Below are 27,942 nucleotides of genomic sequence, written 5' to 3' on the forward strand. Positions count from 1 at the left end.
TAGACGGTATTAACGCTGAAATGCTTAAACACGGTGGCGCGTGCATACCACATAGACTGCGCGAATTGATAAATTTATGTTTCGAGATGGGAGACGTCCCAGACGATTGAAAAAAAAGCAATTATCATACCAATCTACAAGAGAAAGGGAGATAAAAGAGAGTGCAATAATTACAGAGGGATTAGCTTATTAAGCACCGTAAGTAAAATATATTCAAAAATACTTATTCGTAGGGTAATGAAAATAACAGAAGCAAAGATTTGGGAAGTCTAAAGTCGGTTTATTCCAGGAAGGTCATGTACGGATCAAGTATTTAGCTTAAGGCAAATAACAGAAAAAAGTTTGAGAGTAGGAAAAAAAGTTTTCTGTGCATTTGTTGACCTAGAAAAAGCTTTTGACAAGGTATATAGAAGTAAACTTTGGGAAGTCCTGAAAGAGTATGGAGTCAATGGATGGATCCTACAAGCTATAAAAATAATATATACAGGTAGCAAAGCGAGTGTAAGAGTGAATGGGAAACTGAGTGACTGTTTCGATATTATTCAAGAAGTTAGACAAGGATGCGTTATATCTTCATGGTTATTTATATTATTCATGGACAAGTGTTTAAGAATGGATCTGTTAGACGAAGAGGGTATGGATCTCGAAACACTAAGGGTACGTGGGTTAGAGTTCGCAGATGATAAGGTTGTTATGGCAGAGTCTATCGAAGACTTACAAAGAATGTTGAATAAACTAGATGCAAGCATGAAGAGCACGGGGCTCAAAATTAAAGCAAATAAAATAAAAACGATGGTGTTCGAAGGAAAGAGTGAAAAAAAACTATGCAATATTTTATTAAATGATGAGAGAATTGAACAAGTTGATAAGTTTGTATACCTTGGTAGCTTATTTACTAGGGACGGGAAGATAGATGAGGAATTAGATAGACGAATAAACGAAGGTAAGAAGGTTATTGTTAGAGCAGGTCCCCTTATCAGAAGTAAAAATATATCAAATAAAGCTAAAATGGCAATACATAATTCTATATTTGTACTGACTGTACTATACGGTAGCGAGACATGGACTTATCAAGAATAAGATAAGAGTAAAATTAACGCAATTGACATGAGATTCATGCGCATAATAAGCGGGAAAACTCTAATGGACAAAGTAAGTAACGAGATAATTCTAAAAGAATGTGGTGCAGAAGAGACGCTAGTAGACAGATGGGAAAGAAATCGGTTAAGATGGTTCGGACATGTTGAGAGAATGCCAAATGAACGACTAACGAAACAAGTGTATCAAGGTAAACTAAATGGCACCGTGCCCAGAGGTAGACCGTGGAAAGAATGGTTAGAATTTGTGAATGAGACCCTAGTTAGAAGAGACATAAGATGTCACAGAAACACGAGAGCCTGCATGAAAAATAGCATGGACATAAAAGAAGCTAGAGAAGTATGCTAGGACAGGAAAGTATGCCGGTAAATAGTTAATAAAAAGAGTGACAGTACAGTGAATGACGCCTGAAACAAAAGACCTTGGCTACTAATGGACCCAAGTGGGGAACCTTACATAACGACTTCGTGAACTTCTTCGCTTGGGGTGATTGCTAGAGATATTGATCAGCAACCTGGGTCGGAGCAGTGTTGCGGAACGAACGTGTCATTTACTTAAATAGCACGAGAATTCTGGATCAATCTGAAAAATCTCTATCCCTTCCACATACTACTTCTTTCCCCTACCGAGTGAGTCACGCCTACCCCGAAAGGGAAATGGCATTAATGGAGTAATAATAATTATATGCTGAAATCGCAATTATAATTAATTTGATTTTTCCTTCTCAACTTATATGTATTTTTATGTCCTAAAAGAATTTATGATCTTCTACTATTTTTGATTATCTTAGAAAATTCGATTTTGAAATAAAAATTAAATTCTACGCAACTATATTCATTAACAGAATTTTTTTACAATAAAATTGTTTGAAAATCTTTTGTTAAATTAAAATAAATGAATTCGTGCTGTTAAAACTAGTTCAATGACAGAGAATAAACTTGATTTCGATTTCCGGTGAAAGATTCGCTGCAACAAAAATTAATTAAAAATTAATTAAATTAAATTAATCATTACTTTATTCTGTAGAAATTAAAAAAATTTTTTTGACCCACACCAGGACACTTCGAAAAAAATTCGTTTTTCAAATACCATGGGTATATAGAATGTCGATTAAAATTTGGTTAAATTCATAACAATTTTATACATTTTTCTAAAATTTTGTTTAATTCACTATGATTCTTTTCAATTTCCTAGGATTTGATACATTTTTTAGAATTCTGATAATTTCACTGAAAACTTCTCTAATTCAGTAGAGTTTCGTTAAATTGGCTACAGCCAATTTGAATTTATAGAATATGGAATGTAAAATATAGTTATAGAATACTGATTTCTATAGAATTCAGAATTTGCAGGCTATAACAGAGGTCGGATTTGAGAGTTGCCTCAAATGTGAAAAAGCAGTGAAAGTCAGGAAATTTTTATTTTCAACGATCTGGACATGTGTAAATGCGATTGAAAATAAAATCGCTAGGTCATAGATATCTTTCTTTTTTTATATCAGTAGGTAAAAAGGTAGAAAATCGGGAAATTTGTTTTTTATAGCACTTTGCTGGAAGATTATCTTTTTGTCCTTGTCAATAATTGCAAATGCCTTAATTTGTACAAAATCTTCGGAAAAATATACTCTGATATTGTTAATCGTTGAGTTTAATTATTTATATGAGTGGATATATATCATTCGCAGAAGATAAGTTTACATGCCAGTATATCTAGATATCGACTGGAAAACTGCATTTAAATTTAATTTTTTTTAAAAAGTTAAGATTCCTGACGTTTTTACACTGGTAACAAAAATGCCTTATAATTCTAAACAATCAGTAGTAAAAAGAATGTCTTAAGCGTATTCTTTAAATTAAACATGTATTTTCCGAAATAGTTTTTAGATGCGTTCTTAAACTCTGAATTGATCAGGAAGCTTATTTTTGCAATAACTCAAATGATACACAAAATAATTACAAAAAACTCTGCAATCTTGAACCCTGTGGGTATTAGAAGGAGAAATGAAAATTTGGCGAGATTATTATTTATTGAAATTTTATTGGAGTTTTTGACATTGTAGATGTTTCTGGTGAGATATCATAATTATTATAAATATTAATTATCACACCGTATTACACTTACTTAAAGTGGACGAGACTCAGGAATATAAGAAGTAGAATATTATTGTAAATGTTAATTTTTTTTTAAATCAGTCAAAATGCTAAGGAATTGAATTGTTAGAATACTTATGATATTAGGTCTCGACATTTGCCACACTCAAAAAAATGTGTGGTTAAATCAACCAGCATTCTGGTTAATTTAACCAGACATTTTTTTGAGTGTATATTTGCTAGACTTACTATCTACAGAATTCTCAGATTTTTCAAAACTTACAATATTTGTTATAGATAGTATGGTAGAGGAAGTAAACATTGAAAATATTTTTTTTATCTTTTAAGTTTCTGTCTCACGTATAGGCGTGGAAACAAATGTATCAAAATTTAATACGCCATTAAAATAATTTTATCTTTCAAGTTTCTATATCACGCGTGTAGAAATGGAATCAAAAATATATCAATTTTGAATACGCCATTAAAAGGAATAATACATTAAATTTATTACGACCTTTTAATCAATGTAAATTATATAATTAATTTTAATCAATAATAATTATATTTGATCAATATTAATAATATAATTTATAATATAATTGATTAAAGTTGTAATCCAAACATATTTGAAACCAGTTTAAAGTTATTAAATTGTTTTTAAATATCGCAATTTTTTTTTGCACTTTAAAAGTGATTAAAAATAAAAAGTTGAACTATAAGAATAATTAAAACCGATTGCACAATTATTTTTTATAAACGTCTTCTAGCGAAACAAAGTAAATTATTTTGTAGTTTTAAAAAGGAATATTAATGTTTATATTTCAGTTCAATTAAATTATTTATTATTTTATTTTTTATTTATGTTATTTAACATTAAATTGAATAAACTATTTGCAAAGTTTACAATATTTACATATATATCGACGCTAAAAACTCGGTGAAAAGTGTATTTGTATATATATAATCAATAAAATCATGTTTTCTTCACTTGGCATTAGTATTTATTAATTTATTGGATATTTAATATACTACCAAATATTTTGCCGAGATAAATATCCACAAGAAACGTATTTTAACAGTAAAAATAAATAAAATTGATATTTTTCCCATAAATTTGAATAATTTTCGGCCTAAAAGTACAGCTAGCGCCACCACTCGGCGACTGTCAAATCTCACGTCACATTTATTCTGCAGGCCTTTGTAGGAGAGCCAACCCCCTGATATATACAATTAAGAAATTTCCCTTTTGGAGTAGGCATGACTCACTCGGTGAGGAAGGAAGTAATGTGGGGAGGGGTGTAGATTTTCAGATTGATCTGAAATTTTCGTACCTAATATCTACTTTACCTTACTTTACTTACTCAAAAGAATTAACTCATGCTTCTGTACTCACAGAAAGATTTGACGAATTCTAAAAAAAAGAGATTCTCGTTGGATTAAAAAACAGTATCTTTAAATTAATTTTTAAAAAAATAACAACAAGGGAACATCTTTTCTAATAAAATAAACCTTTCTTTGGCGCATAGTTAGTCTTTTGTAATAATGGGAAATGCTATACTTTGTACGAAATCTTTGGAAAAAGTACTCAGATATTGTTAAAGATTGAGTTTATTTATATGGTTGAATATACATCATTTGAAGAAAACGAGTCTACATTTCCAGTATATTGAGATATCCTCGGAATATCTCGTGGATATCGAAATTTCTGGTCTGATATTCCACAGATATCCTTTGCTTACGAATTGTTGTGTACGGGAAACCTTACTACAGTGGATAGCTTCGTACAATGGATAATTGTAAATAACAGCGGACTACCTAAAGTAATCTTAATTTACAGATTGCGTATGCTTAATCTACTTTTGAGATCATAATGATCTGATTCCGGATTATGTGTGAAGTCAAACCAAGATAGCTGAAGTTCTTAGAGTATTTTTTCTCATATGCAAGCTTTTTATGGTTTCTGATCGTGCAGTCTACTTGAAAAATTGAAAAAATAACGAAATCTGATATTTGAAAATATCACCTGTTAAGTGTAGTTGTCATTTCCGTGTGGTTAAATACTATTTTTAGGTTATGCCGTTATGGCACCGACGCCAAGAATTGGCGGCCATTTTTTTTAGTCTGAAAAATGAACCAAAAAATAAGATCAAATTGATCCGAATGGACTGATCATTATGATCTCGAGAGTCAAAAGATCGTTGGAGCAAAATGCTCTGCAACAAAATTGATCCTTTTTTTTTACTGTGAAGACATAATTTTGTGTTATAAATAACTATAATAACAAAAAGAAACAGCGTCCTTCCTGCAGTGTATTTTTAGTGAAAAACGAGGCGAAAAGTTTTATAGATCATTTATACTCATAGGTTCGTTCATGCTTCTAATGGCTGGTTTGCTGTACATATTGATACAGTCCTCCAAAAATGTAGTTACGGGTGACTCTGTTCTAATACCCATTTATTTTGATGCCTCTAGACGACGTTTTAATAAAAAAATTTTTCGATAAGAACAGGATCGTTTGATATTATAACGGAAGCTAAAAAAATGATGCTCAATTAACCTTTGAACCGCACCGGGGTGCCTGCCACCCCACGGCCTTTCCGATTTTTCTTTTTTTTTCTCGAATAGTTAAATTATCATTGGAAGGATTTGGAGATATTTTTTCCTATTTTGTATTGTTTCAACAGCACTCCACAGAATAAAGTAATGCTAAAATTTTTTGCATGACATTTTTTAGAGGGATCAAGTTTTATTCAGATAACTTCGCGTTTTTCAAAGCACATGTGTTTTTTCATGGAGAAACAAAAGAAAGTTTAAACGATATTTGGTTCAAGTTTATCCTGTAAAGTTTCTCCTCTGTTCTTTTCTGTGTCATTATTTTTTTCAGCCAAAAATATCTGAAGGCGTATTTGGAAGAGTGCAGTTTAAGGGATATAGATCGTTTTTATATTGTTTTTTAGCCACTGTTTGAATGATCTTTTCTCTGCAAGTTATGATACATATTTAGCACCACCTGGCACTGCTACATATATGCAGTTGTTGGGTGGCAAATTTGTTTCATTATATCCATAATCGGCGTCTTCGAACGGTCGGAAACTACCAGCTATTAATTTTTCGGTTCTTTCTCCTATCTTTAACTTTATATAAGCTGTTTCTGGGATATTCATATGAGGATTGAACCCTAGTTGGTTATAGCGCCCAAAACGGGGATGGAAGAGATTTGCGTCAATATGGCGTCCTGATGCCGTTCTTATAAAAACAGCCATTTCGATAAAGCATTTAAATCTTCGGGCATTTGCCAGCCAGTCTGCAATCTTTCTTGTGTGTTCAGGCATTATAGTAATAAATCCAACAAATTTATAGGTTCCTACTGTATGTACTTCCATATGGTTTGTCTGAATCTTTGGAAAAAATCCTGCTGCACCTAATTTTATATAACAAAATGGTACAGATCTTTAAAAGGTTGATTGTTTTCGAAATTCTGTTTAAAATAAGCCTATTGTGAAGCCCAGTTGTCTACTTTTTAAGTAAATATTGCAAAAATAGTATAAATTTGAATGTTTTCTTACATTTGGAATAGCTTCTGAAATAGTCAACGTTTTTCAATGTTCTTGACCTCATTTTGAAGCTTCTTTTTCCCCGTATCAGAACAGCTTACGAGTATGAATCGTAAAAAATTGCTTTTCGAATTGTAAGAACTTGAATTTGTAACAAAAAAGTTGGAAAAATTAAAATATTATTTTTAGTAACAAAAATATTTTTGTAAAATCTATGAAACTAATTATCATGAATTTTCTATGTAATTTCCCAAAAATATATATTCATTTAACTTTTATTCTGATTTCCCTACAGATAAGATGTTTTCAAAATTTTCCAACTTTGTTGGTACAAATTCAAGTTCTTGCAATTTGAAAAGAATTTTTTTACTATTCATACTCATAAGCTGTTGTGACACGGTGAAAAAAGCTTCAAAATGAGCCCAAGAACATTGAAAAACGTTAAATATTTCGGAAGTTATTGAAAATTTAAGAAAACATTGAAATTTACACTACTTTAACAACCTTTTAAAGAGGCATTTTTTTAGCTCTGGTATAATTATAGCGATAAATACAAAAAATCCGATTTTTCTAAGTGTGTCCAAATTTTTGCAGGACAGTGTATATATATATAATTAAAAAATTTGTCATAAGGACAACCGTAGGATTTCACCGGGAGCGGGTGCTAATCTGGAAAATTGCACCCGCTTCCAGCGAAATCGCGGTAAAATTTCAGCCACAACCACGTCTCACGACCGTGAGATTGTAATCAATTAGTAATTGATTAAAATTGAAGATATTCCTGAGAATTCAATACAATGAAATTTTTGTAAAAAAAACTTTTGAGTACACTTTTTAACACTTTTGTCTAGAATTATTAGGGTTTACGTTCATACAATTTAAAATTGAAGCGTCTTACGACAGAACCATTTAAGTGCCACGAAAATAAATTTTCGGGACAGAAATAAAAACATTCATAAAATTCGAAGTATTTTTGTAGAAAAAGGTTAAAAACTGTTATAGTCATGTACTCATGTTTTAGTTAATGATACGAATATCAATACTAATTATATGCACTATATTTCGTTCAGTATCAAATATTCTTAATGCCTTGAAAAAATATATTATTTAGTACAAATTGTTATTAAAATAAAAGTGAAATCTAACCAAAAACATCTACAATGCCAAACATTCCGCCAAATAAAAAGTTACGATTTCAATAGAAATAGTTTACAAAAACAAACTATGCCATGCAATTCTCAAAGATATCTGAAAGAAAAAAAATATAGATTGATAAATTTACAAAAATGTTGAGAATGTATTAAAAGGAGAAAAAATATAAACTTGGTAAGATTTTCACTTTTTTAAAGTAATATCAATCATAATTTCGCCAGTTTTTTATTTTTTCTCCTCTTAATACATCCGTAAAATTTCTGCAATATTTACAATCTAATAAATGTAAAAATTAAGATCTCTTTTAGAATGACTTGGCAAAATTTGATCTCGCAAACTATGTTGATTATACAGATAGCTTTTTACTAGCCGAAATGTATTGCATTGTAGATGTTTCTTGTGAGATATCATATTTGTTGTAAATAATAATGATAAGACCATACTGCACTTACGTTTAAAATGGACGAGACCGAAGTATATGAGAACTAGAATATCAGTGTAAATCTTCATGTTCTTTAAATTAGTCAAAATTCTGGAGAACTGAACTGCGATTCTAAGAATATTGCATGAAGAGGGATTTGATAAGAAACTGTAATATATATATATATCCAACGACAATGTGTTATATCTTTTCAAATAGATAAAGTGGAAAGAGGTCTCGAAATTGTCCGTATTTCTCAGATTGATTACTCACAGAATCGGCAGAATAAACTAATTAGAATTACTTACGTTATTTCTTAAGTGTGCATCTCATGTATGAAAATGGAAACAAAGACAGCAAAAATGAATACACCACACTGTGGACGGATTTGTTGAATTTTGTTTCAAATTCTTATTGCTTCTGATAGGAATGACTTAGAGGGATAAATTGTTTATTGAATTGAAAAAAAAACTTCTTAGCTACTACAGGAAAAATGTAGAAAAAATTAAACTTTTTTTCCTCAATAATTCGTCCTTATGATATAAAAGCTCAACATTTTGGATGAAAATTTAACAATTTTGTTGAAAATTCCCTTTTTCTGAGTTTAAAATGAATTATTTTGCCTAAAGATGTAATAATAAGCTATTAAAATAATGAGTCTTAAATTTTGGTTAGTTCTGCTATTATGAATACATATATGTCACATTCTTTGTCATGGCCCTTCAACGGAAACTGAATAATGGTTTACAATATTTGTAAAATACTTTCGAAATTTTCGTGAAATACCTATTTTTTGGAAAAAGATGTTCGTTTGCTGATTATATATTTATCCTGTTAATTAATGTAAACCTTGATGATTTTGAGAGATAGCAATGAAAGTTGCTATTTTAGTTCTTAAAGAAATGCATTATATAGTTATCGAAGCAAATTTAATCATTCGTAGTATTTAAGGGTCACTGCTGAGGTCCCAAATCTGTTATTAAAGAACAAAGAAATATTAATTGAAAGCAAAAATGTACATTAAAAAAAAGTCATTGTTCCAAATGAATGAGAAATTAATATTTCTTTGAACTGAAGAAATAAGAATTGATGGAAAGAAATGTATTTCAAATTCAAGTATAATATTTTCCACATTAAGTTCTTGAATATTTGAAGCAAAGCAATATCCCACTGATGTAAATAATTTTTTCTTGGCCTAAACTTTACGCGAGTGCAATAGACTAGTTCATAGTTCATTTGTAATACATATTTTTTTCTACATGAACCTCTGAATTCTTTTTGCTTAAATTATGATTAAAATTGTTATTATTATACAAATTTAATTTAAACATTTTCGCGTTTAACACTAGAATATAAATGACAACGAAATATTTCTTCAAATGATCGAGTAGGCATTAACTCTTCTGTATGTCCTAATAGGTCCCCGAGATGCCTTTTGTGCGAAAAGTCAGAAAAAGTTCCCGGATTCAGAATATCTTGTTTAATTTTTCGTAATCTTAGTCATCTTTTGTTTAAATTATTTTATTTACTCTGAGCAAAATTAAACTTTCTTGCCTCTTGCAGTTTTTTCGTAGCATAAACCGTTGCATATATTTGCGCAGTTGTACCACAGAATCTAGTGCTCAGAAAAATATAAAACATGTACATTATCTATATTAAGGCTTATAAAAAATTCCATAATTTGGTCATAGAAATTTTAAAAATAAAACTCGTTGCAATTACCTAAGCGAAACTCGACTTTTCACGATTGTTATATTATCATTACTCCAGTAAACTTGATATGCACTTTTCAGATTTAACGTGATATTCATAAGTTTTAGCACAATAGGCAGTGAATTAAATATTTTAAAAACACGGCTTATCATTGTGAAAATTGTGACTTGTAGAGAAAATGTCATGAGTGAAGAAATTCATGATGTGCCAGGGCTTAATGAAAATGTAAAATAATTGTGTTTACTGAAGTATGTTTTACTTTTTAAGCTTTTTTGCTCTGTGAATCAAAATTGGTAAAATTTAACTAATTATTATGGATATTTTTGAGATTCGGTTAGCAAAAGGTGAGCGACTAAAGATAATAAATAAATAAATTCGTAATTGAATAGTGAAAAACTAATTGCTTTGGAAAAAAAAAATATTCTTAGAAGATCATTTTTTTCAATTGATGAACCTCGAAAAAAAAATATAATAAAAGGAAGCGATTGTGTCACATTTTTTACTCTATTAAAACAATAAGAAGGCCATATTCAAACATTATTATAAATTACTTGCCTTGAATAAGCACCAGTTTGAATAAGTATTGACTATGTGTATGTGATTTAAAATCTACTTTAAACAAAAGAATCTTACTTTGAAGTGTAGATTTATATATTCCAACCAGAAATCTTTGAACTATTCCATTGATTAAAGTTTAAAATAAAAAAGGTCTGAATTAAATATATTTTAAGCTTTATTTAGAAAAGTTTTTGATTTGAAAGAATTCGAATGTGTGTGCCTTCAGTTTCAGTTCAGTTTTAATTACTTCAAATGTAAAAACTTTTCAGTTTCAATGAGCATAGAAAATTTCTACGAATCCGGAAAAAATCTTTTTCTTTCCTAAATCAAGACGGCTCCCCTGATAAGATTTCCAGCTTCATTGGCATACTAAGAAGGTAATGTTGTAAAAAGGCGACATCACTTCGAAGAACATGAATTATTACCGAGCTTCTGTCGCTAAATGGAAAAACAAGAATTATTTGCTAAATTTATCAATTTAACTTTACTTTATTTACGTTGAAAACAAAGTTTTTGAATTTTACAGAATTTGACAAAATTTTATAAAACAAAATTTAGAGCTTTTAAACTGTTGTCAATTTATTGAAACATTCTCTAATTTTAATTACCTTTAAAAATGTTTTAAATACTTTTACATATTTTTTTAATGGTGAGAGTTTTTCCTAAAAATTTGTGCAAATCTTTCAAAATTAAAAAAATTGCCTTAAAATCTTCCAGATTGTTTGTCTCGATATTTGTAGATATCTTTTGAAATGTTTCCGCATCCTTTCAAATTCTCTTCAGGAATTAATTTTTCAAAATAAAAGATCATTTGACCTGATCACAGGAGTCTGAAAAAATTGTTTTATTCTTTTGAAATCTTTTAAAATTCTTATAAAGGTTCTACATTTTTTGTTAGAGATTAAAAAAAAATATATGCTTCTAATATTTTTTTTATCTTCTTAAGATTTAAATAATTTCGTCTTTTAAAAATTTCTGAAACTTTAAAAAATCTTTTGAGGTAAATCCAGTTTTTCCTCAAATTTTCTAATTGAAATATTAAGACGTTTAAATTATGAAATTTTAATGTGACGTTGCATGCCAGAATTCAAAATCATTGACTTCTGCTTGTTTGAACGAAGATAAGAAAAATAAGAATTTTCTAAACTCTTAAAATTACAATAGATTAATGAAATCGAAATTAATTATACATATTACGGCTCCTGATTCTTTAATTTGCGACAGAGTTCTATTTTCAATTTTCAAAACTTTTTCCAGTTGTATATTTACCTTATTTTCCATGGAAAATAGCCATTATTTAGCAAACTTAGTTAAACAAATATATTACATGCACGCTAACGTTGTATTTTTATATAAAATTAATATGTAAACACCTCTAAGAGGGTTTTAAACAATAAATAATTAAACAAAATTTGATTAACAGTTTGTTCACTTCTTACAACATTTTCCAAACTGTTCCATACATACGTTGCTATTGCAGACTCGGTAGCAGAATAATTGACTCCAAACTTTCAAAGTGACAAATTGTAATTAATTTTTAATCAACTAAGGGTCTTATCGAAAACCGGAAAACCGTTTTACGTCCACTTAGAAAATATCCAGGTGCTACTTTGTTGCTTTTTTAAAACTATTTTTTAAACAGTTACATTATTTTTCAAGTTTTATAGTTGGCATTAACAAATATATTAGTTGCACACCAACTTTGATTTGATTTATTTATAAAAGTTCCAGTATTAAAAAAAAGATATAATTATTTTAAAAATTGTAAAAAAGCATACCTACAGATATTTCGGAAACGAATCCAAAGTTATTTTCGGGTTTTCGATCAGACTCCTAGTTTTTTTTATAATTACATAGTACCCTCACACTTATCGCGAAAGGCTGGGACGTGGATTCGCGTTAGGTGAGTTCCCCCACCACATAAAAAATCTTTTTCTGCTTGAGTTTTAACCTCATATCTGATTTGTTTAGAAAACCGAATCTATTCAAAAAAAGGTAATATGAAAATTTGACAGTTGATGAAACAAGTAGCAGAGCATATTAAGAGGTTATTATGTTAATTTCATATATACTTATCCTAAAATCTTTATAGTTTATTACAAGTTTTATTTAGAACAACAATTTGAGAACTCTGAACTGGATAGGCATGTAAGTGTTTCCATAAGGTTCATATCATGTCACATGCGGCAATTCTCTTTGCGGCAAATCCTACCTGCGGCATGTCACATCTGAGACATGCCACATCTGCGGCATGTCTTTTCTGCGGCATGTCACATCTGCGGTATGTCACAACTGCGGCATGTCACATCTGTGGCATGTCACCTCTGCGGCATGTCACATCTACGGCATGCCTCATATGCGGCATATCATAACTGCGGCATTTCTACCCAGTGGCTTCTCTCCCGCGCGGAATTTCTCATTGTGAAATTGACATTTTTGCGGCATCTCTCACCAGTAAGTATTCTTCTAGTGGCATTTCTCCCTTCCAAAAAATGTTTAATGTCCAATTAAAAATGACTGAACTGAGGCAAGTCTCCCTCGACTAATGTTCTTCTTGGTGGCATCTCTCCCACGGAAAAAACTCTCGGGTTCATATAAAAATATTAAAACTGCGGCAAGCCTCCCGGGACTAATTGTCACATGTGCGGCATCTCTTACCAGAGAAATGTCTCCCCAGTGGCATCTCTCGTCCGTGGAAAAATTTTCAAGTCCACATCAACGTGGAAAAAGTGTGGCAAGTCTCTCACGGCTGATTGTCGTACCTGCGGCATCTCTGGCCCGCGGCTAGACTCCCCAGCAGCATCTTCTATTCGGGAAAAATTTTGCAATCCACATCAAACTGGCAAAATGCGGAAAGTCTCCCAGGATTAATTGTCACATTCGCAGCATCTCTCATCAGCGGCAAGTCTCCCCAGCGGCATCTCTCCAACAAGAAATATTTTAAAGCACTTCCAAAGATGACGTAACTGCGGCAAGCAACCCCAGCGGCATCTCTCTCCCGAAAAAACTTGATAAGTACTTTCAAAGGTGGAACAACTGCAGCAAGTCTCCCCAGCCGCATCTCTCCCCCCAGAAAATTTTGTAAGAACTTCTAAAAATGGCAAAACTGCGGCAAGTCTCCCCAGCGACAACTCTCTCTTAAGAAAATTTGTTAAATACTTCCAAAGATGGCAAAAATGCGGCAAGTCTCCCAAGCGTCATTCTCTCCCAACAAATTTTCTAAGTAACTTCAAAGATGGCAAAACTACGGCAAGTCGGCCCAGCGGCATCTCTCCCCAAAGATAATTTTGTGAGGACTTATAAAAATGGCAAAAGTGCGGCAAGTATCTCCAGCGGCAAGTCTCTCCAGCGGCATCTCTATCCCTATAAAATGTTTTAACTACTTCCAAAGATGAAAAAACTACGGCAAGTCTCCCCAGTGGCATTTCACCCCCAAGAAAATTTTGTAAGGACTTCTAAAAATGGTAAAAGTGCGGCAAGTCTCGCCAGCAGCATCTCCCGCCGCAACAAATTTTCTAAGCAGTTTTAAAGATGGAAAAATGCATAGACTTGCCGCACTTTTGCCATCTTTGGAAGTACTTAACAAGTATTTTCGGGAGAGAGAGTTGTCGCTGGGGAGACTTGCCGCAGTTTTGCCATTTTTAGAGGTTCTTATAAAATTTTCTTGGGGGAGATATGTCGCTGGGGAAACTTGCTGCAGTTATTCTACCTTTGGAATTACTTAACAAGCATTTTCGGGAATGAAATGGCGCTGGAGAGGCTTGCCGCAGTTACGTCATCTTCGGAAGTGCTTAAAAATATTTCTTGCGGGAGAGATGCCGCTGATAATAGATGCCGGGAATGTGACAACTAATCCTGGGAGACTTGTCGCAATTTTGCAAGTTTGATGTGGATTGCAAAATTTTTCCCGAATAGGAGATGCCACTGGGAAGTCTTGCCGCGGGCGAGAGATGCCGCAGATGTGACATTTAGTCCCGGGAGGCTCGCAGCAGTTAAAATATTTTAATATGAACCCGAAAATTTTTTCTGGGGGAGAGATGTCACCGGGAATAACATTAGTCGAGGGAGACTTGCCTCAGTCCAGTCATTTTTAATTGGACATTAAACATTTTTGGAATTGAGAGATGCCACTGGGAGAATATTTACTGGTGAGAAATAACGCAAAAATGTCAATTTCACAGTGAGAAATGCCGCGCTAGAGAGAAGCCGCTGGGAAGAGGTGCCGCAGTTGTGACATGCCGCAGATAAGGCATGCCGTAGATGTAACATGCCGAACATGCGACATGCCGCAGATGTGACATGCCGAAGATGTGACATGCCGCAGGTGTGACTTGCCGCATGTGACTGGATATGGACCCGTTTCCATATAAAACAATTTTGGTTGAATTTGTATTGCTCTAGAATTTATAGCCATTCATAAATTTAAAATAACTTATTAAATAGGTTATATTGAATGTCAACATTTTTTGAAGTCGGTAGTGAGATTTAAGCGAGTAGGGGAATTGGCGATAAGTGGTAGTGCGATAAGTGGGAGGGTACTGTAATTACAAAAGTTTGCAATCCATAGATTTCTAGGAAACTTCAGGGTGGTCATTTATTGGAGCTGTTAGCAAACCGTGAGCCTTAAGCATGGTTCTTTCAGTCATTTTCTATATATAATATCTAATATGACCGTATTGCAATTTAAACTGCATTATTATTTAAAAACGTGCTGTAAGCCAATACAGGAAAAAAATTTTCACCAATCGTTGCAAATTAAAAATTTGGAAGTGAAATACTTCCCAACATTTTTACCATCCTAAGTTTGAATTCCGTACTTTACTGTAATATTTTAGGATGAAAGTTGAACTGTGGAACTTAAGTTATTCCTTATGGTTCAACGTATTGCTGGTAAAGTACAAAGGAAATTAGAAAAATCCCTGGTTCAGCCAAATCGAATATCTTTGAACTTATTAAGTATGGCCGAGATAGATATTTAGAATAGCTGTCTGAAATCCACGCTAATGTAAATACATATTACATAGAGTTTGTTTCTGGGTAATAACAATTTACAGGTATTTTTATTGCAGGCGGTAATTACATTAAAATATCGTAAAATGCGAGGGAAAAACATACTGACTTCCAAATGCAATTTGCCGAATTTAAGTATATTCATTTGTCCAAAACCTAAACCAAAAAGACAACTTTTTAATCTTAAAATATCGGACAAAATGAGCAATTTCTCAATCGTTAACGTAAGCGTTAAAAAATAGCATTTTTTCCACTAGTGAGGAAAGTCTCCTAACAAGTGGGAAAAAGTACGTATAACAGTGGAATTTGTGTGGTTGAATATGCCTTCACGTGGCGCCATCTACAACACAGGCGGGCGCTTCGCAACAGAGTCAATGTATATCCTTGACTCGTCACCGCATTGCTGTTTCATAATGTGTTCCACTATTTTCAGACGAAAAAAGTCGTATTTTTCTCATAGATGTTGGATAACATAGTATGTGACACTCGTGGAGAATGGCTGATTGTGAAAATTAAAAATTAAAATTAATCTTTTTTAGATCAAGATTCAACCATTTGGTTAAAAATGCATGTATTTGGTAGAAAATTAATGTTCTTAGTCTATTTGATTTTTGGTTTAAAAATTATATTTTTTGGTTGAAAATTCAACTATTGGATTGAAAATTAATGTATTTTGTCAAAAGTAAATTTTTTTTGTAGAAAATTAAACTTCGTGGTTGAAAAGTCATCTTTTTAATTAAAAATTCGCATTTTTGTTGGTAGACAATTAATCTTCGTGGCTGAAAATTGATCTTTTTGGTAAGAAATTCAACTTTTTAGTTTAAAGTTTCATATTTTGGTCAAAAATTTATTTTGTTCTGTGAAAGATTCAGCATTTTCCTTGAAAATTTATTCTTCTGACTGAAACTTTATTTATTTTGTTGGAAATTCGTCTTATTGACAAAGTTGAAATTCATCTTAATGGACAGCAATACAACTATTTGGTTTAAAATTAATGTTTTGGGGGAAAGATTCATAATTTTCGTTAAAAATTAATCTTTTTGGTTGAAAATTTATATATTTTGTTGAAGATTCGACTTTTGGGCTAGAAAATTAATATCTTTGATTCTAATTTTAGTTTTTTGTTAGAGGTTGAACTATTTAGTTAAAAAATCAAGTTTTTGGGATAAAGATTTATAATTTTCATTGAAAATGTGTCTTTTTGGTAGAAAATTCATAAATTTTGTTGAAGATTCGACTTTTTTGGTAAAAAAATCATCTTTTTGGTTAGAAGTTCAACCATCTGGTTAAGAATTCATCTTTACTTGATAAATCATCTATTGCGTTACAAATTAATTTTTTTCTGGGAGATTTGTTATTTCAGTAGTATTTTGATATTTATATTTTTTAGTTTAAATTTCAACTATTTCTTTGAAAATTCGTTTGAAAATTCGTTTTTTTACTGAACATTTACTAATTCACCTTTCTTTTAAAATATAAAATTCACCTTATTCTTAGTTGAAAATTTGACTTTCTTAGTAGAAAAGTAAACTTTTTGGATGAAGATTCATCATTTTATCAGAACATTAATTTTTTCGTTAAAAATCAATTTTTTCGTTGAACATTAATTTTCCTTACTGAAAATTTAACGATTCCATTTTTTGTTGAAAGTCTATCTTTTTAGGTTAAAAATTCATGTATTTTGTTGAAAAATCGTATTTTTTTTGTTAAAAAATCATGTTCTTGGTTGAAAACTCCCCTATTTCGTTAAAAGTAATTTTTCTAACGAAGATTCATCATTTTAATTAAAAGTTCAGTTTTTAGCTTGAAAACTGATCTAATTTGATTTAAAAAATTGTTGTTGAAAATAATCATTCTTTTAACTGAAAATTTAACTATTCGATTTTTTTGAAAGTTTCGTGGAATGGAACATCTGTTAGGAAAGCAGATTTTCAAATTTTATATACCCGTAACATCTAGAATCGTTAAGTTTTAGGAGAAATATCATATTTGCAGTCGCGATCGGTGCTAATATGTCTGGCCTGATACACGATATTTACGTTTTATACAAAATTTTGCAAGGTTGATACAAAATGAAAATGACGGGTGAAAATGGCAGATAGGAATAAATGGATTCCTTGATGTAGCTGGGATGTCAGTTTTAGTCTCATCATGAAACTGTCACGCCTAGCAAGAGTTTTTGACTTTTATCTGATATATACCAAAATCCATTCCCCAGTGACTCAACGCAATTGCACACAACGCTCACTTTTCTTTTTCTTTTTGTCCCTCTGTTTTGCTTTTATTCTTTTCTCTTATGCTTTACTCACACGGCGCCTGACATTGACAGTGAAAAATTGCGCCTCGAATCTAATTTTGTATAAATATTCAGTAGCTGGGTGTACTCGTAATTTTTCATATGATTATGTCTACATCGCTGAAAAATTATCCAAAAGGAGAAGAGGGTTTTACCTGTAGATTATTTAAGAGGAACAATGTAATTTATATCAGATTTAGTAAGGTGGTTAGAGCGATCGACTTCCGGAAGTTTTTTTTTCGAAAGTCAGTATCCCAACTGATGTAGTTGGTTTCGAAAAAAGCTATTTTAGCTTCTCTAAACTATTTCCCATTGTTTATTTTGTTTAACTATTTTCCCTATGTTTTAAATAATTTTGTTATATTTGAACTTTTGTGTCTGATATTTATTTTCTCTCAATAATGAATCCTTAAAAGTATCAGGTAAAATTGACTTACTTTTAGATACACTTAACAAGGAAACCAAAAGTAAGATAATTCAAGCAAGAATTTTTACATTCCCATTCATGAGAGTGTTATGGAAACGTCCAAAGTTTCGATCTCTTCTATTAGTGGATCATTAAGTTTGGACACTCACAGAGTCTGAAAGTTATAACATTTGATCAATAGTGGAAGAATTTTTTTGGGCACTCAAAAATTTTTTAGTGACAAAAATGCATCCGGAAAAAATGACAATACGATGCAGGAATCGAAATTCGAAATACAGCGAATTTGGAACATTTTTATTTTTGTATTTAAGGTATTATACGGATATAATTATTTTCTCAGTTTTTTCTCAAATTGGGACCGCAGATTTGTTAGAGTATTATCTAAAGTTTGGTGCATTTAGAAAAGTCCTGACCATTTAGAAATTGAGATATATAAGTTAAATAAACTAGCTGTAAATTCAATCCACTTGTGATTTTTTAAATAATAGACAAACTAAAGTTTTCATTTTAATCAATTTAGGAGAAGAAATATACAAAATTAACAAATAATATAAAAAATCCTAAAATACAATAACAAATCAGACAAATCAAATTTTCTATTTCAAATTGTAATTTTTTAAGATTGAAAAAGGAAGAGGGAAATTCTGTCACACACTGTCCTTTTCCCAGCTTTATGCTAAGTCATTTTAAGTTAAGATTAAGTTTTCAATTAAAAAAACTAATACTAAAATTTTAGAAATTTAAAGCACATTTAGAAACAATCCCTATCAGTCTCTGTCAGAATTATTTTATTTAAAAATTTATAGTCAAAACGTCTCATATTCATACATCAAATTCGATTTATGTCGACGAAAAAAGTTTTTCTGTTTAAAACAGATGTTTCAAATATTACGGATGAGCATAACTTCCTTACTCTTCAATAAAGTGTATTAATATTATAGGTCAATCGATTCTTCCCTAAAAAAGACTCTTTTCTATTCTCATATCAACCTTAAAGTTTGAGAATGAAAAAATGGATGTTTATGTGAATTCATCCCTATATTACCTTCATGAAATTATCCTTATAAATTGCACTTTACAAAATTTTCGAAGCAAGCATGTGCTTCTTTAGCACAGACATACACCAGAACAAAAATCGACAACTAGAAACAATCGAAATATAAAAATTAATTATAATTGTGCAAGAAAATTTTCCAAAATGAGCGCTCTTAGAGCTGAGAAGCTTTGAAAGGCAAATAGTGAAGTGGAAAGGAATAAGACGAAAATGCTTTCAAAAGGTAGATTATATATTCTAATTACCTGCACTTTAGTTTATAGCGCAAGTTTACTTAGCATATGTGCATTGTTAATTGTTTTTATACGCGCTCTGAGATTGCTCTTCTTATATTTTGCTTTAGAAATATATAGATGAAAATTTAAAAAAATTAAGTATATCGATTTTGAATTGAATAGAAAAAAATATTGCGTCTAATCACGTACTCGTTGAATTTTAGGATGACGGAACGCACCAAAGTTTTTGCATTAAATTTGGACAAAAAATTGGTCATTCATGTTCGGAAACCAGCTTTAAACCATCGTTAAACCATCGCCAAAATACCTCAAAATGTAAAACGAGTGCGAATGTTATTTAATAAAAATCTATGATTAACAGTGAGAAATATAGAGAAAGGCTTCCTGATTCCTAAAACTATTGTTTCGGATGTTTTGATCCAAGCAAGGGTTTTCGGAATTGGGATTGGTGACTAGGTCTTTCACCGCGACAATGCACCTGTTTATTCATCGCAGCTTATTTCGCAATCTTTAATGAAAAACGGCCTCACACAAATTTGGCAGCCTTCGTAGAGTCCTGAAATGACTCCTTATGATTTCTGTCTGTTTTCCAAGTCGAAGTATCCTCTGAAAGGAAAACGATTTCTTGGCAGTAAGGAAATAAAACAGAATGCAACGAAGCAGCTGTTAGCTATTCCGAAAGGTGACTTTAAGGAGTTCTTCCGAAAGTGGGAGGATCGATGAAAGAAAGTTGTGGCTTCGAAAGGGGAGTACTTTGTAGATGAAATCATCGCCATGAATCAGAATTAACTTTTACTCCTGGTATACCACAAGGTCGGACACTTTCCGGGCAGACATTGTACGCTTTGTGCTATAATTATGACTCAATTATCATTATAATTATCATCACTTCTTAGTTAATTTCTTAACACAGTGTCACTATAGTAAATTTTTTTTAATGAATAGATCACTTCAGTTACTCTTTTTGAAGAGGTTATTATTATTATTATTACATCTTGATCTGAATTGATCTTCTTGAGAGACTATAATTCCTCAATGTTAAGCTGATTTATGTCTGTTTTATTAGAATTATAATCTCATGGAAAATAAATGAGCTGATTTAAATAATTTTTTAAGAGCTTTCTCTATTTTTTAAATAACCAGAACATAATCCATAGGTCTTAAAAAATAAAATAATATATTCTGCTCATGATATTATATATAAACAAGCATGCAGGAATTGACGCAAGCTATTAGATTTAGGACTGGCAATTCCATGCCTGTGCTGATAGAATTATGAGGAGCGATTCAATTGGATCAGACAACAGTCACAGTTCTATTCTGTAAGCCTCTAAGCCATCAAACTTAATTAATTTGACTAAAAGAAGGTTATCAATTGTTCTAATTCAAAATGTATTAAAAATAACTAGTTGCTGAATATTTTAATAATTTTAATTGAATAGATAGATATTTATCATTCCTGTATTATTTTCTAACCCTATATTTTCTTCAATAACACAGGCCAACATGGTTTTGTTGTTGGAAAGTGAAGGGTCATTTCCGAAGTAATTTTTTGCGTAGAATCCGAATCCGGGGTCAGAATTGGCCCATCATTTTCAGGATTTTAAGATATTTGAGGTCATGTACACAAAAAAAGGCGTTTTTGGCTACTTTTGAGGTTATGTACAGAAGGCAACAATTTCTTGGGGATTTTTTCTTTAGCTGTATCATATGTTACTGCTATTTCTCTTTAATTTGAGAGTCGCAGAGTTCAATGAACATTTTTCATTACCAAGTTCGGACAATTTGAAATTACCAGATATGTCCCATTATGTCTTGAGCATTTGCTTTAAATACCACAGGTCAATATGGTTTTGTTGTTTGAAAGAGGAGGGTCATTTCCGAAGTAATTTTTTATGCAGAATCCGAATCCGGGGTCAGATTTTAAGATATTTGAGGTAACTTGGTAAAGAAAAATGGTAATTGAACTCTGTGACTCTCAAATTAAAGAGAAAGAGTATTACTAAATTTTGTGTCTTCTGTACATAACCTCAAAAGTAGTCAAAAACGCCATTTTTTGTATACATAACTTCAAATATCTTAAAATCCTAACGTGATCGGCCAATTCTGACCCCGGATTCGAATTCTACGCAAAAAATTACTTCGGAAATGACCGGCCACTTTACAACAACAGAACCATGTTGGCCTGTGTTATTGAAGAAAATATAGGGTTAGAAAATAATACAGGAATGATAAATATCTATCTATTCAATTAAAATTATTAAAATATTCAGCAACTGGTTATTTTTAATACATTTTGAATTAGAACAATTGATAACCTTCTTTTAGTCAAATTAATTAAGTTTGATGGCTTAGAGGCTTACAGAATAGAACTGTGACACTGTTGTCTGATCCAATTGAATCACTCCTCATAATTCTATCAGCACAGGCATTGAATTGCCAGTCCTAAATCTAATAGCTTGCGTCAATTCCTGCAGGCTTGTTTATATAAAATATCATGAGCAGAATTTATTATTTTATTTTTTAAGACCTATGGATTATGTTCTGGTTATTTAAAAAATAGAGAAAGCTCTTAAAAAATTATTTAAATCAGCTCATTTATTTTCCAAGAGATTATAATTCTAATAAAACAGACATAAATCAGCCACGGAAAAGAAATGAAAGATAAATTTCTCTTTGAAGTAGTTCTCTAAGTGCCAAGAGTTCAATTTATTAACTCAACTAGTGAATTATCTGAGTTTACATGAAGTGGTCTTAACATGATTAATGTTTTGTACTTGCTCTGAAGTTTAACATTGAGGAATTATAGTCTCTCAAGAAGATCAATTCAGATCAAGAGGTATCCCAATTAGAATGCCTATGTAAGTTTGGGAGTCAATAATTTGCATTTGAATGATCGTATTAGTGGGCCTTATATCCATGTGTTAAATTTAATCAATCAAACTTTATTCAATTCGGAAGCTTGAGTTAAATAAAGTAGTTTTTGTTTTTGAAGCAGCCAATTGCAATCTCAATTCAAGGACTTTTATATCTTTTAATGAGCTATGATACGTCATGAGTTTCACATGTCATACAAAATCAAAACTTCGAATAAAAATTGGTAGTTATTAAGAAAAATGAATAAATGGAACTAGTTTTAAACCAAGTTTTGAAAAATTACATAAGTTTAAAACCCAGTTTTGCTATTGATTCCACTTATTTTCATTTCAAATAGGCCCTTATAATCTATGATAAATTATTGCCATATTCAGTGTGCCAACATTCTCAATTAAGATATATAATATCCTTGTTTTAGCGAGCTATTTATGTCGTATCCTAATAACATACTTACAATAAATTAAGCTGTAAATACCTGCTTTAGTAATTTTACCCATACCCTTGGTTAGCTATAAATTTGTCCGTGCAGAGAATTCGTATGGATATAATATACGGAAAAGGGTTATAAACTATTTGGCATCATTCAACTAAGAAGTCGTATACGGAATGGCGAGGAAAATGCAAATTGTCTTCTAAGTATGCTTTTACCTTATTAACATACATCTTTTTATACATTATCGAGCGAACAATTTTTGGAGAGAGACTTTATGTTTGAAATGTTGACATAAAATCAGCAGTCGGTCGTTGTCTCGAGCGGATAGTCGATTTTAGTATTTCTTTTCCATTCGGTTGATTTGACAGTATTTGCTTTTCAGATCTTATTAAGAACTGATTTTTATTTGTAAATCTGCCATTCACGATTCAAGAAATCGATAAATGAATATTGAAAAAAATCGATATTTTTCACCGCCTGTTGCCTTTAAACCCATTACAGAATTAAGAATTATTCACCTCTTCCCCTGCCCCCTTTTTTTAAATGCCTCTTTTTTCCCTGTTTCAAGAAAATTTTTCTTAGATTAGAAATTCTACTACTTGGTTAAAAATATAATTATTTTGTTGAAAATTCAACTGTCTTGAAGAGAAAATTCTTCCTCTTGTACTGAAAATTAATCTTTTTTGTAGAAAAGTCATTTTTCATGGTTACAATGAAAGTTTTTTTTTTTAAATGCAATTGTCTTACAAATTCGTATTTATGGCTTGCGAATTTTTTAAGTAGTGTTATTGTACTTTTAGTCTTCTGTTTTTGAAAATTTGTCGTTTTTGGTTGAACTTCACTGTTTTTAATTTAAATTTAAATATTTCTTAGTTGAAATATCAACTATTGTATTTTTCAATTAAGAATTCATTTTTCTAGGTTAAAAGATAATCTTTTTGTTGAAAACTCAATTGTATTTTGAAAATTCGTCTTTCTAGCATTTTTTTGGTTAAAAATTTAACTATTTTAATTGTTGATTTGTGTCTTTGAAATAAAATTTCATTTTTGTCTCTTTCAGTTCATTTGAACTGTTTCTAAATAGAAAAAAGTTTATTTAGTTAAAATATTAATTATTATATTTCTCATCAAGAATTCATTTTTCTTAATTGAAAATTTAACTGTCTGGTTAAAAGTTGAACTTATTTGTTAAAATTCTATTTTTGGGCTGAAGTTTTATCTCTTCGATTGAAAATGTAATTACTTCGTTGAAAATTCTTTTTATTGTTATTAAAAATTCAGCTATTTTAGAAAAAATTTATTTTCTTTGGTTAAAATTGCGACTGTTTCGCAAAAAATTATTTTCTGCTTTGGTTGAGGATTCCAGTATTATGTTAAAAATTCATAACTTTTAGTTCAAAATTAACTTTGGTGGTAAAAATTTAACTTTTCTGGTTGAAAATTCCACTGCTTTCTAAATAATTCCTTTTTTTGGCGTAAAAATCCAACTACAGTGAAACCCTCCAATAGCCATCCCTTCTATAGCTCTTCCAAAAATTGACGCCGCGCCGTAGATAGGTATAATAGGAACTGCGCGGGGGCCGCGGGGTTTGCGGTTGTCACTCAGGCGAGCAGTCAAGCGTGAACAAACAAAAGCGGAGCGGGCTACAATGAGTCAGTTCCCACCCACCACCAGCCCCAAAATCGGTGCTATAAAAGAGTTTCACTGTATGTGGTTAAGAACGCTACAGCTTATAGTTAAGGTTTATTCCTTTTTGCTTGATAATAAATTCGATTAAAAATGTATATTTTTATGTTAAAAATTCAACTGTTTTCTTATAAATGCAATATATTTAGACTTGAAATTTTAAGAATTTAAAGTGTCTTGTATTGAACTCATATTACATTTTTTCCTCTATTTCCTTATTTTCATAAAAAATTACCTTATTTTCCTCTGGTTTGAAACCTTTTGGGCTCTGAAGTCTGAAAATGTAAAAAAACAAGCATTTTGTTGCATAAGTCTACAAGTTAAGTCAATTGATAATTTATTGAGTTTGAATAATTCGTCAGTAAAATAACTACTCATATCTTCAATTAAACCCATTGCTTGGCTTAAAGCAAGACTCTTTGTATGCTTGGTTTTTTCTCTAAAAATTTTACGCTCATTTACTGTAGCTATTCACCTCAGACTTCCAGGTTGGGCCCATAAATTTAGTTTATAATTAAAAATGCCTGCGTTAGTAAATTTGTTTCTCGCCTGCAGCATGAAAACATATTTGATTTTCTTTTTGCTATACCTTTCCGCGCAATTAAACTAGTTGTACAAAATACAGAACCCGGGTAGACTATGTATCTCACCTTTAACTCCTTCCGGCGTGGATGAGGGATAAACCGGAAAGAAATAGTTTGCTGAGAGTAGGAAGGCTCTGAGAAACAAGTTAAAGCTTTGCATGAGCTTTGAGCTTACGAGCACAAGAAATTCTTCCACGTGCTCGATGCCCATGGCCGAAGCCATTTATGACATTCGCTTTCCTAAGGCTTCCGAGTGATTCTCGTCGACAGAGTGTACTGAGAATTTCGAAGGGTTCAATAACGATTTTATCTTGTTATGTCGATTGCTTTATTGATCTCACTTCCATTTTAACAGAAAGTATGTTCCTAAAAATATATTGTTTTCAAGGTGGCCGTTAGTCAGGCAAAAGCTGGAAAGCAGGGAAAAGTCGGGGATTTGGAAACAAATCTTGAAAAAGTCAAGGATAATAAATTAAAAATATCTCAATTTTCATTTGATATTGCTTAATTCGTTTTTTAAAAGATTATATGTTTAAAATATAACAAGATTATAATTCTGGCCTTTGAATTATAATGATTAGCGAGATTCAAAAATTGGTCTGCGAAAAATTTCTTGTTTTTTTTTAATAAAAAATAAAAAAGAGTTACGTAATTCTTTGCGTGTCTATATTTTCGTTTTTGGGAAAGCACCGTACAATTGATAAGGAATTTTCTCAGAGGAGGCTGCTTCTTTCAAGATGTTCCTTTCGTGGTTTGATAGAGTAAAGTAATATCTCGAAAGTACTTTAATGTTTTTTTGTTAGATTGAAAAATGAAAAAGTTATGCAGGTTTTTCTGTGTTGATTCTGGCGTGTCTTAGAACGTGCCGTTCTTGGAGAAAGGCTGAACAAGGTCCGTAAAGGCTCGAAAGTAATGAAATTAAAAAAAAATATTATGCAATTGTTTTTGAATCTGAGTAATAGCACGAAAATACTTTTTTCTTTAAAAAATCAAATTTATTGAACTTAGACGGTTTTTATTTTCTTCTGTAAAATCCGAGTTTCGACAATAACGCCGTTATGCGCCCCGGACCCTTAATAAAAATATAACTGTTTAGTTTTGGGTTGCAAGTTCAACTGTTTTACAGAAATTTTGTTTTTTGACCTAAAAGCTCAATAATTTGGATCAGCTTTCTTTTTATTTGAGGACTGAAAAATATTTATTTGTAGAAAATTCAAAATTCATCTTTTTAGTTGAAAATCTGACTATTTCTTTCAAAAATCGTTTATTAATCAAAAATTAAGTACAAAAAATGTAATTTTTTCATTTTTAGTTGAAAATTATTCTTTTTTAGTCGAAAATTCATCTATTTGTTTATAAATTCATCTACTTTCTTAAAAATATGTTAATTTAAATTGAAAATTTAATCGCCTGGTTAAAAATTGAATTATTTTGTCGGCGATTTATTTCATTGGTTTAAAATTCAACTAGTTATTTGAAAAGTTAACTATTTTGTTAAAACTTCGTATTTTCTTTTTGTTGAAATTTCAACTGCATTTTTCGTTCAGGATTGATTTTTTTGTTGAAAATTCATCTATCTTCTTAAAAACTCGTCTTTTCTAATTGACAATTTCATTATTTGGTTAAAAATTGCATCGTTTTTATTTGAAGTTTATTATATATTGTTTGAAAACTTTAGCATTTGGTTAAATTTTTTAAAAAATTCAACTTCTCGGTTAAAAATTCAACTACATACCTATTTTGTTAAAAATTTAACTACTTTCTTAAAAATTCAATTTTTTATTTTACCAATCTTTTTTTGATCGAAAAATCAACTGTTTTTCTTTGCCGTTTAATCATTTTTAGTTAAAAGTTCAAATTTGGGATATTTTTCCGTGTATGAAAGATTATTTGATAAAAGTATTGAGACCTACTAAAATACTGTTCTTTGAATATTACTTGTCAGGAATAATGAAAAATTGCTCAGAGAAAAGTCAAGGAATTTTAGAAATCAAGTCGTATGAACACCCTGATTTTTTATATAATCTGATTTTTATTTATTTTTTCAGACGATGGACCATGCGATTGAATCGTGATGCAGAAATTTTTGCAAAGGATGCAGTTTTTGAGGGAACGAATGGACCAATATCGTTTGACATGACCAATTCCTATAGCGGTACCCTTAATGGTGAGTACAATATTTAAAATTGAAATAGAATCCCCGCAGATTCAATTTATTTTCACGCATTAAAAAGTACTTTTTATCAATTTATTTTCTAAGAGTCACAATCTAAGGTGAATTATAAAATGGCACTACAAGTTAGTGAAGAGTCCGTTGTGATGTCCACCAACATAGGCATTCTCAGAAGTAATAAACTACTTTTAAGGTTCCAAGAGGTATTCATTACACTTTATTTGAAAAAAAAGAATTGTTTAAAAAAGTTAGTCTAACTATCTTTAAATAGATTATAAAGGCGCTCAAGATCAAGAGTCTCACCACCTTCAGCTCAAAAAGATTAAACTCGGTACAGACCTTGACGGTGTCAATGTGTTCTATACAAATCGATCTTGAACCAAAATTAAATATTTTTGCTTCATTGGAGGAAAACTAATATTATGCTAAAAGTCAGAAGGCATTTAATGCACAAGAAATAATTACTTGTTTTTTAACATTATTTGTTTTTAGAGGCTAGTTACAAAATACGTGATACATTTTTCATTCATTATAATCACTAACCCGCCTGCATGATGTTTTTTCCATTGTTCTTAACAT

At 30.9% G+C, this 27,942-nt stretch overlaps 1 protein-coding gene across 1 annotated transcript in view; it reads left to right on the forward strand.

Annotated features, from left to right (window-relative positions):
• The window catches only part of LOC117167082 (disintegrin and metalloproteinase domain-containing protein 10), a 418,983-nt gene that overhangs the window by 151,915 nt on the left and 239,126 nt on the right, over window positions 1-27,942 (forward strand). Inside the window, exon 4 of the mRNA XM_033351703.1 lies at window positions 27,239-27,357. Coding sequence (XP_033207594.1) covers window positions 27,239-27,357 — 119 coding nt within the window. The remainder of the gene's footprint in view (window positions 1-27,238; window positions 27,358-27,942) is intronic.

The sequence above is a fragment of the Belonocnema kinseyi genome, chromosome 2 (assembly GCF_010883055.1).
Source record: "Belonocnema kinseyi isolate 2016_QV_RU_SX_M_011 chromosome 2, B_treatae_v1, whole genome shotgun sequence".
NCBI classification, from domain to species: domain Eukaryota; kingdom Metazoa; phylum Arthropoda; class Insecta; order Hymenoptera; family Cynipidae; genus Belonocnema; species Belonocnema kinseyi.